General features: G+C 46.7%; 4 protein-coding genes across 4 annotated transcripts; 3 read left to right on the top strand and 1 right to left on the bottom strand.

The window, feature by feature from the left end:
- Nucleotides 1-620: 620 nt before the first annotated feature.
- On the top strand, nt 621-2,105 carry KD926_005317 (ribonuclease H family protein; the record flags this gene model as incomplete). The annotated part of the gene is made up of 3 exons (XM_053095512.1): nt 621-740; nt 832-1,557; nt 1,803-2,105. The coding sequence occupies 3 exons, from the start codon at nt 621-623 to the stop codon at nt 2,103-2,105; spliced, it is 1,149 nt and encodes a 382-aa protein (XP_052949824.1).
- Nucleotides 2,106-3,387: 1,282 nt separating this feature from the next.
- On the top strand, nt 3,388-3,983 carry KD926_005318 (uncharacterized protein; the record flags this gene model as incomplete). The annotated part of the gene is made up of 3 exons (XM_053095513.1): nt 3,388-3,576; nt 3,656-3,740; nt 3,802-3,983. 3 exons carry the CDS (start codon nt 3,388-3,390, stop codon nt 3,981-3,983), a joined length of 456 nt encoding a protein of 151 aa, XP_052949825.1.
- A 4,693-nt stretch (nt 3,984-8,676) lies between these two features.
- KD926_005320 (uncharacterized protein) lies at nt 8,677-9,345 on the bottom strand (the record flags this gene model as incomplete). The annotated part of the gene is made up of 3 exons (XM_053095515.1): nt 8,677-9,045; nt 9,115-9,231; nt 9,313-9,345. The coding sequence occupies 3 exons, from the start codon at nt 9,343-9,345 to the stop codon at nt 8,677-8,679; spliced, it is 519 nt and encodes a 172-aa protein (XP_052949826.1).
- Nucleotides 9,346-11,909: 2,564 nt separating this feature from the next.
- On the top strand, nt 11,910-12,961 carry KD926_005321 (short chain dehydrogenase/reductase family protein; the record flags this gene model as incomplete). The annotated part of the gene is made up of 5 exons (XM_053095516.1): nt 11,910-12,055; nt 12,126-12,295; nt 12,357-12,461; nt 12,510-12,551; nt 12,597-12,961. 5 exons carry the CDS (start codon nt 11,910-11,912, stop codon nt 12,959-12,961), a joined length of 828 nt encoding a protein of 275 aa, XP_052949827.1.
- Nucleotides 12,962-14,323: the final 1,362 nt, after the last annotated feature.

The following is a 14,323-nucleotide window of genomic DNA, read 5'->3' on the forward strand; positions in this document are numbered from 1 at the left end:
TTAAACCAGGGCAAGACAGCTTCCTTTTTAACCTTCGATATTAAAGGGGCATTTGATGGTGTTCTTCCCAGCAGACTGGTGCACAGACTACGCACGCAAGGCTGGCCTGATAACCTAGTTCGCTGTGTAGCCTCCTTTATCACAGAGCGTACAATTCAAATCCGACTAGATGGAGAACTAGGGCCTAGGATTAAGATACTCTGTGGCTTACCACAAGGCTCGCCGATATACCCTATCCTGTTCATGTTCTATCTGGCCCTTCTATTCTGGATGGCAAACCAACGGCTAGATTCGGTTACGCAGATGATGGAGCCTTCCTGGCAACATCCTTATCCCTAGAGGCAAATGCTCAAAACCTATCAGATTCCCGCATGAAGCCCTGGACTGGGGTCTTGCACAAGGAATTACCTTTTCACCAGATAAATATGAGCTGATACACTTCTCGCGACGTTTAGCTGATCAAGTCCCTAGCCGCACACTATCAGTGGCAGGGGGGGCTGTCACAATTTCAGAGAATAGATCACCCCCGTATTTACGCTGGCTAGGAATCTTTTTCGACAAAAAGCTCAGCTTGAAACATCATGTCAGCGAAATGGTTTCAAAAGTTATAATAGTCGCGAATGCACTACGTTCCCTTGGAAACACAGTGCGCGGAGTCAACCCTTACCTTATACAGCAAGCTGTTAAGACCTGTATACTCCGCAGAGTCTATTATGGTGCGGAAACCTGGTGGCCAGGGAGTGAGCGACCTGGCCCCCATACGAGGATAATCTCAAACAAGGTCCAAAGCCACCTTGATAAGATAACCCGGGTAATACTAGCTGGGGCCAGAGCAATCCTCCCAGTTCACCGCACGACCCTACCTCTGCACTCTACCGGGAGTCAGGGCTTCTGCCAGCAGAGATTGAGCTAGACTATATAGCTGCTACCGCTACAGTCCGCGTCCGCCGCTTTGACCCCTACCACCCTCTCCGCAGGAGGGCAGAAAGAGCAACCCGAACTGGCCTTCAGACCAGCCGTTTTGCACGTCGCGTGTTAGCTCTCCCTGAATCAGAACAACTGAACCTACTGCAAAACGCTCCCTGGATCCTACAAGAGGCACGCGAAGCAGCTCAACAGCGAATCAGAACCCCTACAGGCATGTCTAAGGAGCAAGCAGCTGATAGATTTCAAAGATTCTATGTCTCTCTCCCACTGACCGATATAAAGGTCTTTACAGATGTCTCAAAACTAGAGAACAGGATGGCAGGAAGTGGATATGCCTTGTATCAATCTGGAACGCTGTTTCAGCAGTCCTCCTTCCCCCTGGGACCGAATAAAGAGGTCTTTGATGCTGAAGTTGAAGCAGCTCTAGCTGGGGTTAAAGCAGCCTTTAAACTAGGTACTGCTTGTTTTGCTACTGATCTCTGGGTTTGTCTAGATAACCTGGAGGTGGCTACGCGCCTTCTTTCACCTTTCACGGGCTCATCCCAAGAAGTCTTCGAATCCTTCCAAGCCCTAGCCCAGAACTGGCTGGCACGGGAGAGATTCTCATGTACCAATGGTGGCTCTATACGCGTCTGCTAGGTCCCTGGTCACACACAAATACCTGTGAATGAGGCAGCTGGTCAAGCTGCAAAGAAAGGTGCTGCTATGGACCCTCTCTCCACAAGTAAACACTCTTACGCCTCGCTGAGGCGGCGGGCTAAGGCAGACGTCATGACATCTCTTCAAAGATACTGGCAGTCTACGGCCCCTCAATCCTATCAAAACCTTTGGATTACCAACTTCCCTAGATGTCCTGCTAAGCTAAAGCTCCCAAGACCGCTTCTAGCAAGGATTCTAGTTGCTCGTACGGCCATGGAGACTTTGCAGCCTATCACGAACGGTTCAACCATAAAGATGCCTATCTCCTCTGTCGCTCCGGTACAAGAAAGACTACAGTTCACTTCCTCTTCTGCTGCATTGCAAAGAGGCGCCTGTCCCGATCTGCAGAGTCCCCTTCTGACATAATCCCCTCCCTGCTAGGCACCCCAAAAGGTGCTACCGAGCTGGCTGCGTGGCTTTCAGAAACTCGTTTCTTCGATGATATATGCACTCGGCATCCATTACCTCAACCAGACTGAGATCCCCCCGCCCCCCGGCCACAAAAAAAAAAAATAGAGGTAGTAGGATAGGTCATGGAGATTAGAAGGACCTCTGTAGCTGGCATTAACTTCTGCCTGATCCACAGGCTCTGCTTCTTCACTGCAGCAGCTATTTAAAGCGCTAAAGTCCCTATTTGTACTTAGAACTAGAACTAGAACTAGTTAGTGACGCCCAGGGCTTACCCCCTGGCGGCCATTGCCCCAGCAGGGAACGGCGGGACACCTGCTTAGGCAGTGAACTGCGGCCGTAAAATTTAACTAACTAACTAACCTAGGAACTGATAGGGGCCTGAGGCTAGGCCTCAGGCCGACGACACACGGTCTGTCATAGCCCTAGGGGCTCGTTATGGACAATAAACTTGATTAAATAATAATAATAATAATCCACAGGAACGTTCTTCCGTACCGGGAAGCTCTCTGGCTCAGGAGGTGACACTTAGGAGGTGACAGACAATGGCTGAGGCATCTGCCGGAGCGCCTACCATTTCTAGTAGCTCTGTAGGACATTACTGACTAAGCTACTAAAAAGACCAGAATACCAAGTCCTTGACTTGGTGCGCGCATCACTCTGTGTAGTGGTTCTTGGCCAGTTCGTTACAGAGCGCAGGTCCTGACACTATAGGATCCAGCGTTTATTACGATAAAATTGGTCGACGGAAACAGGGGTAGGGAGCTTGAAGCAAACTGCCGACATGTTACAGCTTTATTTTCATTCCACTTGTTGGTTTGGTAGATTAGGAGGGCAATTTGTGACGGACGGAGGGGCTCGGGTCTAGCGGAGTATAGAGAGATGACTTGGGCGCTACTGGAGTCGGCAGTGGAGAAACCGGTTGGATGCTCGATCGTAGACCGACAAATTCCTTGATTCTGGCAGGATCGGCACACCGCTGAAATAATGTCTTACTACACATAGCACGTCGCCAAATATCCTCCCACCAATTTCTCCGCCAAATTGATCAGCATTAGCGGGGTAGATGTAACGCTACCCGGAGGATGTCTTGGATGCGCAGTACACCAATGGCGGCGATGCGCATGTCTCACTTGCCACGGACTGCTGGGCGGTGGACTGACACTCCAAGACATGACATGTCTTAGACCAAAAGGCTTCCCGGATGCACTCACTCCATGGCTACATCATCGTTACTACCTGTGGTCTGAATAGGAGGTCTATATAAAGGCCGCCTATTCTTCTACTTGTCGGAAGAAAACAGATAAATCTCAAGATCGCATTGAAAACGGCACAAAGGTAGAAGAATACAAAATGAAGACCTCCCTGATCACATTTGGTGCCTTCCTCGGCCTGGTCTCGGCCCAGAATGCCGTTGTGCACAACCATTGTGCCACCTCCGTTTATGTGCAGTCATTCCCTTATGATGGCAGTGCCGCCGGCCCTCTTACCACGGTTGCAAAGGGAAAGACTTTCTCCGAGAAATTTTACACATCTGGCTCGGTACGCTTTTCCTTTCTCTTCTTCAGTTAGCACAATGTTCCATACGGCGAGGGAGACTGACTAGAGATGGAATCCGCAGACCGTGAAGATCGCCAAGACAAAGACGCTGGATAAGCCTCTCTTTTTCGGCTATTCATTCTCCTCTAACCCGGACTACGCATACTGTGAGTGTACCCGTTCTATGTGTCAGCTAAGAGACCACTGTATTAACTAACCCTTTTCTAGATGAGCTGAACACGGAATGGGGCAACCCCTTTGCAGCAAGTCCCAATTCACTCAGTCCCGGGGACGGCTGTGAAGTATTTGACTGCGCAGCCAATGACGCCACCTGCTACAGTACACCGGCTCATAAGAAGGTATATGGATGTCCCCAGCCCGTCACTCTAACGGTGGACCTGTGTCAGTAACCTTCTCGCATATGTTCTGTCATGTTATCTCTTGCTTTTTTCTTGTCGCTGTCTCAGCCTGGCACGCCCATCTTCAAGATGACTTCGTGTTTAAACAAGACAGCCACTGGTCGTGGCGCTAAGGCAATATGGGATACTATAAATAATTATAATAACGGACAAATCAAACACAGACCTTCCAAATAAGTACCATTGTGGAGAAATATCAGTCTCATCAATGGGTTCAAGAACTAGATGTAAAAGGCCTGCAAGATTTCCTATAGTGCAACATTATCTAGAGGTAGGGACCGAACCTGCTACTCAGCAGTTTGGTGCGGGTTTGCATGCAGGTTTGCCGTACGCAATGCTAAATCCACCACTTTTACAACCGATCTCCCTGTAAGGTGGGCTTTTCAAGGAAAAAGAAAATTTTTGAATAAGAATTAAAATTTTAAAACTTTAGTAGCCTCTGCTTTATACAGCTTTCCCTTTATATCATAAGATTGTCCGAATAGCTAGAGGCTAAGTCGAGTAGCAATGTTGTTATCATTATTATGCCAGACTCTTATCTATACTCAGATAGGTAAGCTAGCGGAAATGAAACGGCGCATCAGCACAGCCGCAATTCGTTGTAAAATCTAAGCTTCTGATTATTTCATTATTTGGACCCTGCTCCGCGGAACACTGCCTTCACCCGGTCATATAGAATTCGCACATGATGCATGTTCGCGGGGCCCCGACTTCTCGTCCGGATAAAATGTGGTTCTCTTGGGGTCACTGAAAGTACCGGTTCAAGTTTAGTCTCAAGCCCTTAGATCTGATTGAGGGCCGGGTGTAAACGGGCATATTAGGAGAAAACTGGACATAATACCAACACACTCACCAGATCATCGGCCCAGAGTGAAATGTCCGATGAGAGTACAGTACGTCCGGCATCTTGCTTTGATTGAGTCTATCACGTGATAGCCATGTTACGATATGACACCGGTCTGAAGAGCCAGGGGTGGGAGAATAATGCGGGGGTAATTGGTGGGATTGGTGTTGGTACTCTATCTATGGTAAGTATTGACATCTCGAAACACAATGGGCCCTGATTAAAACAGCCTACTGATGCGCGTGGTCAAACCAAGACGCGCTATATATATCTGAAATTTCGCCACCCAACTTCCGAGGAACCCTTCTGGTGCTGGAATCAATATGTGTTGTTTCAGGTGCAGTCATTGCTTATTGGATAACATTCGGGACGAGATTGATAGAGAGCGAAGCCTCATTCCGTCTGCCCTTTGGCCTGCAGATGGTCAGTGCACTTCTTCTCGGCATCTGCATCCATTTCTTCCTTTACTCACCCCGTTGGCTGGCCCTCGTTGGCCGCTACCAAGACTGTCTCAAGAGCTTGAGTAAACTGCGCGGTTTACCAGAGACAGATATCGGTGCGCGAGGAAGAATCAATAACTGTTAAACGTTAGATCCCATCGGTCGAAATGATCTCGGGGTTGCGTTTGATATTGGTCGAAAGTGTTGAAATGGAGATACCGCGATCGGGCAATTTATCACGGGTCACGTCTCAGTAAACTCCGCGGCGATATCTGAATCTGTTCTATCCCACAGGCCGAAGAAAAGACGCCGTTCAATAGAGCGCCTTTTATGGAGTACGGATTTACGGATAAGCTTTCAACTATGCAATCAATCTCCTAGGCATGAACAGAACTTACAAGCCATCAGGACTAGCTTTTTCAATTGTTGCGTACAAGAGTATGGTATAAATATCCTACAACGTGCCGACCCGAGCTAACCACCGGGGAAAGCCAACCTCGATTGTAATTAGGCCTACCTCCGATCGGTCCAACAAACGTTGTCATCGGATATAAGCCATAGGCAGTTAGTCGGGATTCTCACTTGACCATATAACTAACATATTATCCGAAAGTTTGGTAATAAGTGGCCGACGTATATCTCGTATGGGTTTCTCCTATTACTTTCTTTCTATGTTTCGTTTCCATGCCATGAAGCACAAACTGCACAAACTTCTGATCTCTGGCGAATGTGCCGACTTCACCACTTTTGAACTAGACCTTGACAAAAAGGAATTGAATTTTCTAGGGAGCTACGCTGCACCTTCCAATTACTCCTGGGTAGAGCGCTCATCCCAGCATGAGAACATTGATTACCTGGTGGGTCTGTCAGAGGGCGTCGACTCCGGTCTCTTGTATAGCTTCGAAATTGATCACGCACAAAATACTTGTACAATTACCAGTCAGAAGCCAACCTTGGGAGCTCCTGGTTACTGTGGGTCTGCTCTTTTCAGACTATTGACCTTCTTTTCTTCATTTATCTGAACTAGTTCTCACGCTGCACGACGGTTCTGCACTCGCTCCGGGCACGGTGAATCTTCCTAGACGCTTATTCATGACCCATGCTAACAATAGCTAGTAGCTAGGAGATTCCATTCTTACATATCCCATCGATGTTACCAAAACCAGCGGATCACTGCTTTCGGATATCCCCCGAACGGAGATCTTTCCCAAATTCCCGTATGAGTTAGTTGGTCACGGCCCGAATGAAGGTCGACAACGACAATGCCATATTCACCAGATACTTGAAGACAGTCGAGGTCTGTTGTATTCTCCGGACTTGGGCTCGGACCGTGTGTGGATCATTCGTCGTGAAGCAATGACGCTTGAATTATACGGTTGGCTGCAATGTCCTGCTGGAACAGGCGCACGGCATGCCGTCATAACACCCAATGGCAAGTCTTCCCCATGTTATCTTGCAGTCCAGTACAGCTAACCGGACCAGAGATGATAATTTATGTCCTCGGTGAGCTCTCACACACAGTAATTGCATTTGATCTGTCAGCTGCTCCCGCAGAAGACATGCAGCCTATCGGTGGATTTGCACCCAACGTCATCCCCCCAACTGTTCACCCCGATCATCAGTTTATGATGGATTCCGCCGAAATTTGCCTTCACACTACAATTCCCAACATCCTGTATGTTAGTAACCGTTGGGAAAGACAGATTGCAGAACGTGAGCCTCATTTAAAAAAAGTTCCTAAGTTACTACCACCAGGAGACGATGTCGCCGTTATTTTGCTGTCGCAAGATGGTAGAAATGTTGATGTTATCCGCGGAATGCGGCTCAGTGATGACGGTCGATACGTGGTCGTGGTTTGGCAGGAAGATGGTGGTGTTGAGGTCTACGAGATCAGTGGAGAGAGAGGCGACTCGTGGACTCTCGTTGCTGATTTGTATGACCCCCTATAAAATAGAATTAAACTCGCCATATGGCTCTAGAGATAGACCCAACCTACGCAAGAAAACATGAGGTTTCTTTCACTTTGCCAAAGACAAAATTCTACTAAAGTTGCGATCTGAGGAAATAAAAATTTGAAAAGGCATATCCCTGCATATGTTTTCGAGATTACAGTGTACAATTTGGCTATAAGTGTATGTTTTGGAAGCTGATTTCTGAATATATGTTGTATGTGCCCATCTACGATGTCACTACCGCAGAAATGCCTCAAATTACTACTGTCGGTTGACTTGGTCATTGCCCTAAGCAGATATCCTATCGATTCAACTGAATGTAGGTATATGCTCGGTAGGTAAAAGTGAAGTGTTATTCTAAACTACTTGCTTCGTTGAAGATATATCAGCTGCCTATGCCAAGGAGTCACATGACTTAGGCATATCAGCTGAATAATGGTTCCAACAACTACATACAATCGGAGTACGGGATACTATTTTTCTCTGATATGATATAAAATATACGACCTACAAGGATACATCATTTTTAAACGACTTTTGGAGAGTGTTTAGGACCGGTACAATGCGCACATACATAATCGACAAAGATCATCACTCACCATGACTGGACTCAGACTTCCAGATCCTAGAAGTTAGGAATCATTAGTTCCCAATTCATAGAACTATTAAATATTATAAAACCATCTATAATAGATATTAGGTCCTCCCGATATCCAAATAATAACAGGTACGGGTCGCAGGAGCTAATATCAGTTCACGTTTTGTGGGAGAGTGCTGGGGTCTCGAGCTCGAGCTTTCTCGGCCACGGAATAAAACCTCCCTTGCTCCTCGATGGCCTTCACACCTTTTTGGTCCTATGACCTCATGCGTGACATCAGTATTTTTCACGTATGCGTCCATCTACTTAAACATAGATCAATAAGTGGCTGAAGTCAATCAACGCTCTGTAGGACAGAACCAAGAGAGACAAAACGTACAGACTGCGCCGTCTAGGTCGCTGCACCTCTGACCACGTTGTTTCTACAACCCTACTTACAAAAGCACAGAGGCACGATAGCACCGAGCCTGCTCTCTTCCACGCGAGAGTCTCTTCGAGATATAATGCTGAGTAAATCACCGACCACAACCTAGATTGCCGATGTAGCTGGATGTAGCCCGCGTTCTATCACTACGATCCGGGGTAACATGCGGCAATTTGGTGATATGCGAGCGTCTCTCAATTGAGTAGGCACATCATGAGGTATCACAGCCGCGATAATGGAGAGCCTTTGACCACTGACACGAGAAATCTAACTTTTACCTGGACGAGGTGGCTGGTTGGCGTATGGCTCCGGAGGGTAAGCAGTACGTCTAATTGATACCGGAGGCACGGAGGGGAGTATTGAAGATACTAATTGCTAAGCTCTACCCACGTGGGTCCAGTTCAAGTTATCGATAAAGTCTGCGGCTCACTTCATGAAACAGGCAATCACAAAGTCTGCGATAGACTTTGTTGTTTCACTCGGACATATGCCGGCCGCAAAGTCCATCAACAGTCCGTCGTGGGCTTCATTAGCCATATAGAGTGTCACATACCTTTCACCTTTTTTCTTCAGCATCGTACCCAAGCGTTGAATATGATCACTGAAGACTTCTTCATACCCACCAGTCACGAGAATGTGATCGACAGCCGAAACATTTTCCCACCAAGCTTCCGGCACATCAAGAGCCAATCCCCAGCCATTCCCTCCTGATATTTCTTCTTGCAACGGAGAGTTATCCACAAGATAAACCCCCCATTCATCAACAACCTTCCGGTTCAGAACATCGGCACTAAACTACATACGATAGGATGAGGTACTGATGTTCAAGGATGCTAGCGGAGACACAAGGAAGCAGCCTCTTACAGTCCCATGCCAGTTAATCGAACTCTCTATTGTGAGGTCGGTTGGACGCAAACGATGCAAATGTGCCATCAGGCTCAAAGACAGATGGCCTCCTGCAGAGTCGCCTCCGAAGACGATCTAATGAAGAATAAGATCAGATCTGTGATGGACAACTGTGTAATGAAATGATACTTCTGATGGCCTGTATCCAGAACTTACAAGATGATTGAGTGCAAAAACACCCTGCAGCATCTGCCGAGGATATGGGTTGGCAGGAATTAAATCTGAAATTTGAGAGCCTGTCCTCTTCTTTGATAGAAGTGTGTGTTTGTTTACAAACCGTATTCAAGAATGCACACACTGAGTTGAATCCCAGCATCGTGTGCCTCGTTCCTGACGTGTGCCATCCAGTCTAAATGCCCTTCGGAAAGGGGCATGACATACCCATCACCTAAGAATTCGTTGAGACTCGAGACTTTGACACGAGGGCATTATATCATACCGTGGGAAAAAAAAGGACGACCTTCTTTGCATTCCTCGTCCCAACCCATAATAAACGGGTTGACCTGTCAGCCTCAAGAATAACTACCGCACGGGTGGTACCATGAAATGAGACCCATGCATTATATGTTCCAAAGTGGATGGTAAAATAGCCTGGAGCTGTCGAGGAGGAGTGATGGCCATCAGGGTTCAAAATTGAGTAACGGGGCTACCAACCAGGCATAGCCCCGGCTTTTTGAACGGATGACTGTGAACGATCTTTTTAGCCAGCCAAGTCGGAGATTCGGAACAGACCCGACGTATGCCGGCAGGTTGTCTGTCCCCCCGGGAGAGTTCGGACTAGCCTGATCCCGATCGGGCATTCATTTAGAGTGTGCATTGTGGTTGATTTGCCATACTCAAACAAAAATGGACTCATCCATATGGTCGGTGCAACGGGAAGAATGTTACAATTTTGGGTCAAACGGTGGTGTCATAACCACATATCTCTAATCTTCATTGATTTAAGCGGTAACCTGATATATGTTTTCTTGGGTACTGGCCCAATTTGAAGATGACCCGTCCCAGCTCATTTCATCGACATCAATAATGTTACTGTCGGTTGACTTAGTCATTGCCCTAAGCAGATATCCTATCGATTCAACTGAATGTAGGTATATGCTCGGTAGGTAAAAGTGAAGTGTCATTTCTAAACTACAATCTGCCTAGCTATTTATAGTTCCACTTGTTTACACCTATGCAATCCTGATCCCTTGGTATGCCATTTGGAATGGTAGGCCAAGTCTAGGCCAAGCAAGGTGCTGTGCGGTATGTGGATTAGGTCAAGATACTCTACCTCTCTGGTCTGTTTGATAACATCATTCCAACAGTTACACTATTAGATAGGGAATTATCCGCAAAGTAGACTTCACAAGTACTTCTGAAATCGTATTGACGACAGCAGTTCCCTCATTCTGTTCAAATTCCGAGACACAATTAGCTAGTGATAAGGGTAGTTTTGCATTGTATTTTTTTAACCAGAGTCGAATGCTTACTAAGGCTCCAAATAATCATCTAGATATGCGGAACAAATAGATGTAAACATCGCTGCAGTCACTCCAGGTACTCGAGGCTGCGAAATTATTTTTTCTAATGAAAACCCCCATATATAAATGACCCTCGCCATCATTCACGTCGATAGAGAACGCGCGGACTCCATCGACGTGCTCGTCACAACTACTACACGGCGAGTCAAAACATTCTCTCCACCAGATCTTCCCACTGTCCATATCTAACCAACTATAAGCGGGAAGTCATTTCGAATTCAATGTTGGCAATGCTTACCTGCTCTGCGGCCCATCCGGAGTCGAGGCTACGGACGAAGTCATGAATGAAAGCTTTCTCGACGGTCACCTCTGCAGCTGCAGCCTGCTGTTCGGTGGGAACCACCCTTTATAAAAAGGTCTCATTTTATGATCCAGCGCCCATAATCTGAGCTTCAAGGATCGGCTAGAGTTGTCCATCTGGGTTTCGGATGCCAGCGATATAACGGCTACGAATGCGGACGCGGCCGAAGAGCGTGTCGTTTTGCTCGAACTCGGTCCAGTCCAGCGGACGACGCTCTCATTCTCCTTTCAATCCACCCTTTATGACAGGTTCAAGAGTCAAGACTGTAGTACTGTCTGCGACAGAGACCTGGGTGATCCTGAGGGTAGATGTCGAGACCGACATGGCTCTCCTAGCTACCCAACCAATTCCTTGCTGATTGCTCTTTCGCTTTGCCAGGCTTCCATTATTGGAACACTAGACGGTTTTACCATTTTGAGCACTCTATCCAAACCGGTTGAGCACTTATCCTATTTCGCGATTGTATAGTCAGCGGAATGTCACTTAGGTTGTAATCCGGGATTGCATAGCATGCGAGGTAAGTTTACCATGATCCAGTTGCCGCTTAGGCTGCGTGTGTTTACCTGATTCTGAGAAGCCATAGCCCGGCAACTGCAGTTCTCTGAGGAGTCAATGGACAAAGACGAAACGCGGAAATTGAAGAGAGTCCCGTTCGGTCGGCAATGCGGCAGAGACACTCGTAGGGCGGAGAGGGTAAATACTTCCCGCTGTTGTGGTGTTGTTCTCTGTAATATCAACACTCCGGAACCATCCGTAATGGCTTACCTGTCAGTCGGGTCCCTTCCAGCCTGGGCGTGGATCAACCGAGGGCAGGCAGTGAGAGAGGAAACCTTCCCTCGAGCGCGATCACGTTTAAAATAAAGTACTTCAAGAAACTTCTCCACCTGGTAAACCGGGTCCTTCGCGTCCCTCCGCCATGAAATATCGAAATGTCTACCGAACGCTGGATTATTCCCCGCAAAGGCCTATACATCGATCCGATAGTCATTATTATTTGGGAAACCCTCCTCCATTTCATCTTTACCTTGATTTGCCAATATTTGGTCCAAAGTGGCGGAGTTACGGTCGCGGCTCTGTGTAATAAGTTTGTCCGGTTGATAACAGCGGCCAGTCTTCTCCTAACTATGCTTTAATGATTGACTTAGCGCTAAAAGCCGGAATAACTGGGTAGTAGACAATACTTGGAACTGGAAGCAGGAAGTGGTAGTGGTAACTAGCGGGAGCGGTGGCATTGGTGGGGTAGTGGCTCAGCGCCTTGCTGTAATGAGGGCACAGGTGGTTGTGCTGGACATCGCCCCTCTAGCCTACGAATGTGGTATTTGAGTGGTTTGGCCAATAGATCCATGTTGATTTGATTCGCTAATATTCACTACAAGGAAACTCCCGGATCATATACCACGCATGTGACCTGAGCGAAGAGAAAGAAATCGCAGCCGCTTGCGAAAAGATTAGATCCCAAGTTAGCCATCCGACCGTACTAAGTGAGTGAAAGCAAATGACACCTCAGGTTCTCTGACTGCTAACGACAGTCAACAATGCCGGTCTGTCCCGCGGCCGTAATGTGGTCGAAGGTACATAAAGTGATAACAGTATAACTCTGAAAACCAACTTGCTAGCACCATTCCTGCTCACGAAAGAATTCCTCCCGGCCATGATCCGGCGGATTCATGGGAACATCTTCAATGTTGCCTCTATGAGTGCCTTCATCCCGCCGCCAGGAATTGCGGACTATACGGCTTCTAAAGCTGGATTGATTACGTTTTACGAGGCAGGCATTAAGAATAACTTCTCCCAGTCTGGGGTTACACGAGCTAATTTTTCCGGTGTCTTTCTCAAGAGCTTCGAGTCCAGAATGCACCCAAAGTCCGTACTTCTCTCGCATTTGGTAGCTCTCGATGCAGAATATGCAATAACAAACTCAATTACCCCAGATTCGCCCATATTTAAGCTCCCTTACTATAATTTACCGGCCATGAATTAAGTAGACTGATAATTTCGTACTTCTGAACTCTCGTCCAATTGACCCAGTATTTTTTTGGGGAATCTTTATCGTCTGAGGGCTATTCCTTAAATAGAAATTACCCGATCAAGATGAACTGCCTTACAGTCAACAGTTAACAGAAATAAATGATAACACGCCATCTATTCCGTATCGTTGAATATCAATGTCTTGTCAAAAGCAGAGGAACATTAAGTGGTAGCAAGACTAGGAGTACGTATATTTTCAGATTCATTCTTGATTGTTGACAAATGGTCATCCCGGATATGAACGATCTGAACTGTACTTCCAAGTGTACAGGAGCTTCAAATAGTCTCTTAATAGATCAACAAGAGCCGAACACTGTTTCAGCGAAATTGGAAACCGAAAATTTAGGGGCTCTAGTGCCTTCATCAGACAGTGATAGGCCAACCCCTGTCACCGAAACCTTGAGACTTAGTCTGCAGGAAAGACACATTACCATTTCCATAATATCAGAAGGCTCTAGAATAATAGGAGTAGACTATATACTTTTGTAATCAAAGAAGACCACTCCTTATGCCATTCTTTTAGTATTCTGTCAATAAAATATATTCCGAGGGAATGGACAAGGAAAACCCAGATTTGATTGAACATAGAAACCCGGATACAATACCAGATCTGGGCTTATGTTGATTGCCGACATGCGTCTTGAATCTTACGTCTCTTCGAAAATTCCGGAAATAGTACGTCGAGCAACAGATAGAATGTTGCAGGTATCACGAATCCAACAATTTGGGCACTTATAACGCCCACAATCTCAATCTGACCAGGCTTATACCGCGTACATACTTTAGTCCGCATTAGTTCAATCTGGTCGACCGTACGCATCTTCTCTCCTATATGTCGGGATTTCTTGGAAGGATAAAAGCTCTAGAGAAGAATTTTAAATAGATAGGGGCAGGGCCTCACTCATTGAAAAACTGATAAAGATATATATTGAACTGAAAATTGGTTCTGTTCCGGGCCGGTTCTACCGTCTACAACTGTTCGCAGAAACTCCAATGCTAAATAGACTGATTCGGTATATTTTTTAGAAGCCTCCAATGCCATTCTCATTATAAAAACACTAATCCACCTCTAGATTTGGTATCAGTTGAAGCAAATTCTTTTACCAACATGGCTCCAGCAAGTTTACCAGCACCTGCTTTGAGCAGGGCCCTTTCCTGGCATGTTGCAGTCAGATCGGTTGTATTGGCGCTGGGCTCAGTGCTATTGCACTTGGGGTAACACTGAAGCGATGGTACGACAATCAATCAATCAAAATTCTATTAACCTGATGAAGCCTATCTATTGAAACGACAGGCTATGCAGGCGCTTCGCCGA

This window comes from Aspergillus affinis, assembly GCF_023601865.1.
Source record: "Aspergillus affinis strain CMG 70 chromosome Unknown NODE_260_length_15334_cov_88_723406, whole genome shotgun sequence".
Classification (NCBI taxonomy): Eukaryota; Fungi; Ascomycota; class Eurotiomycetes; order Eurotiales; family Aspergillaceae; genus Aspergillus; species Aspergillus affinis.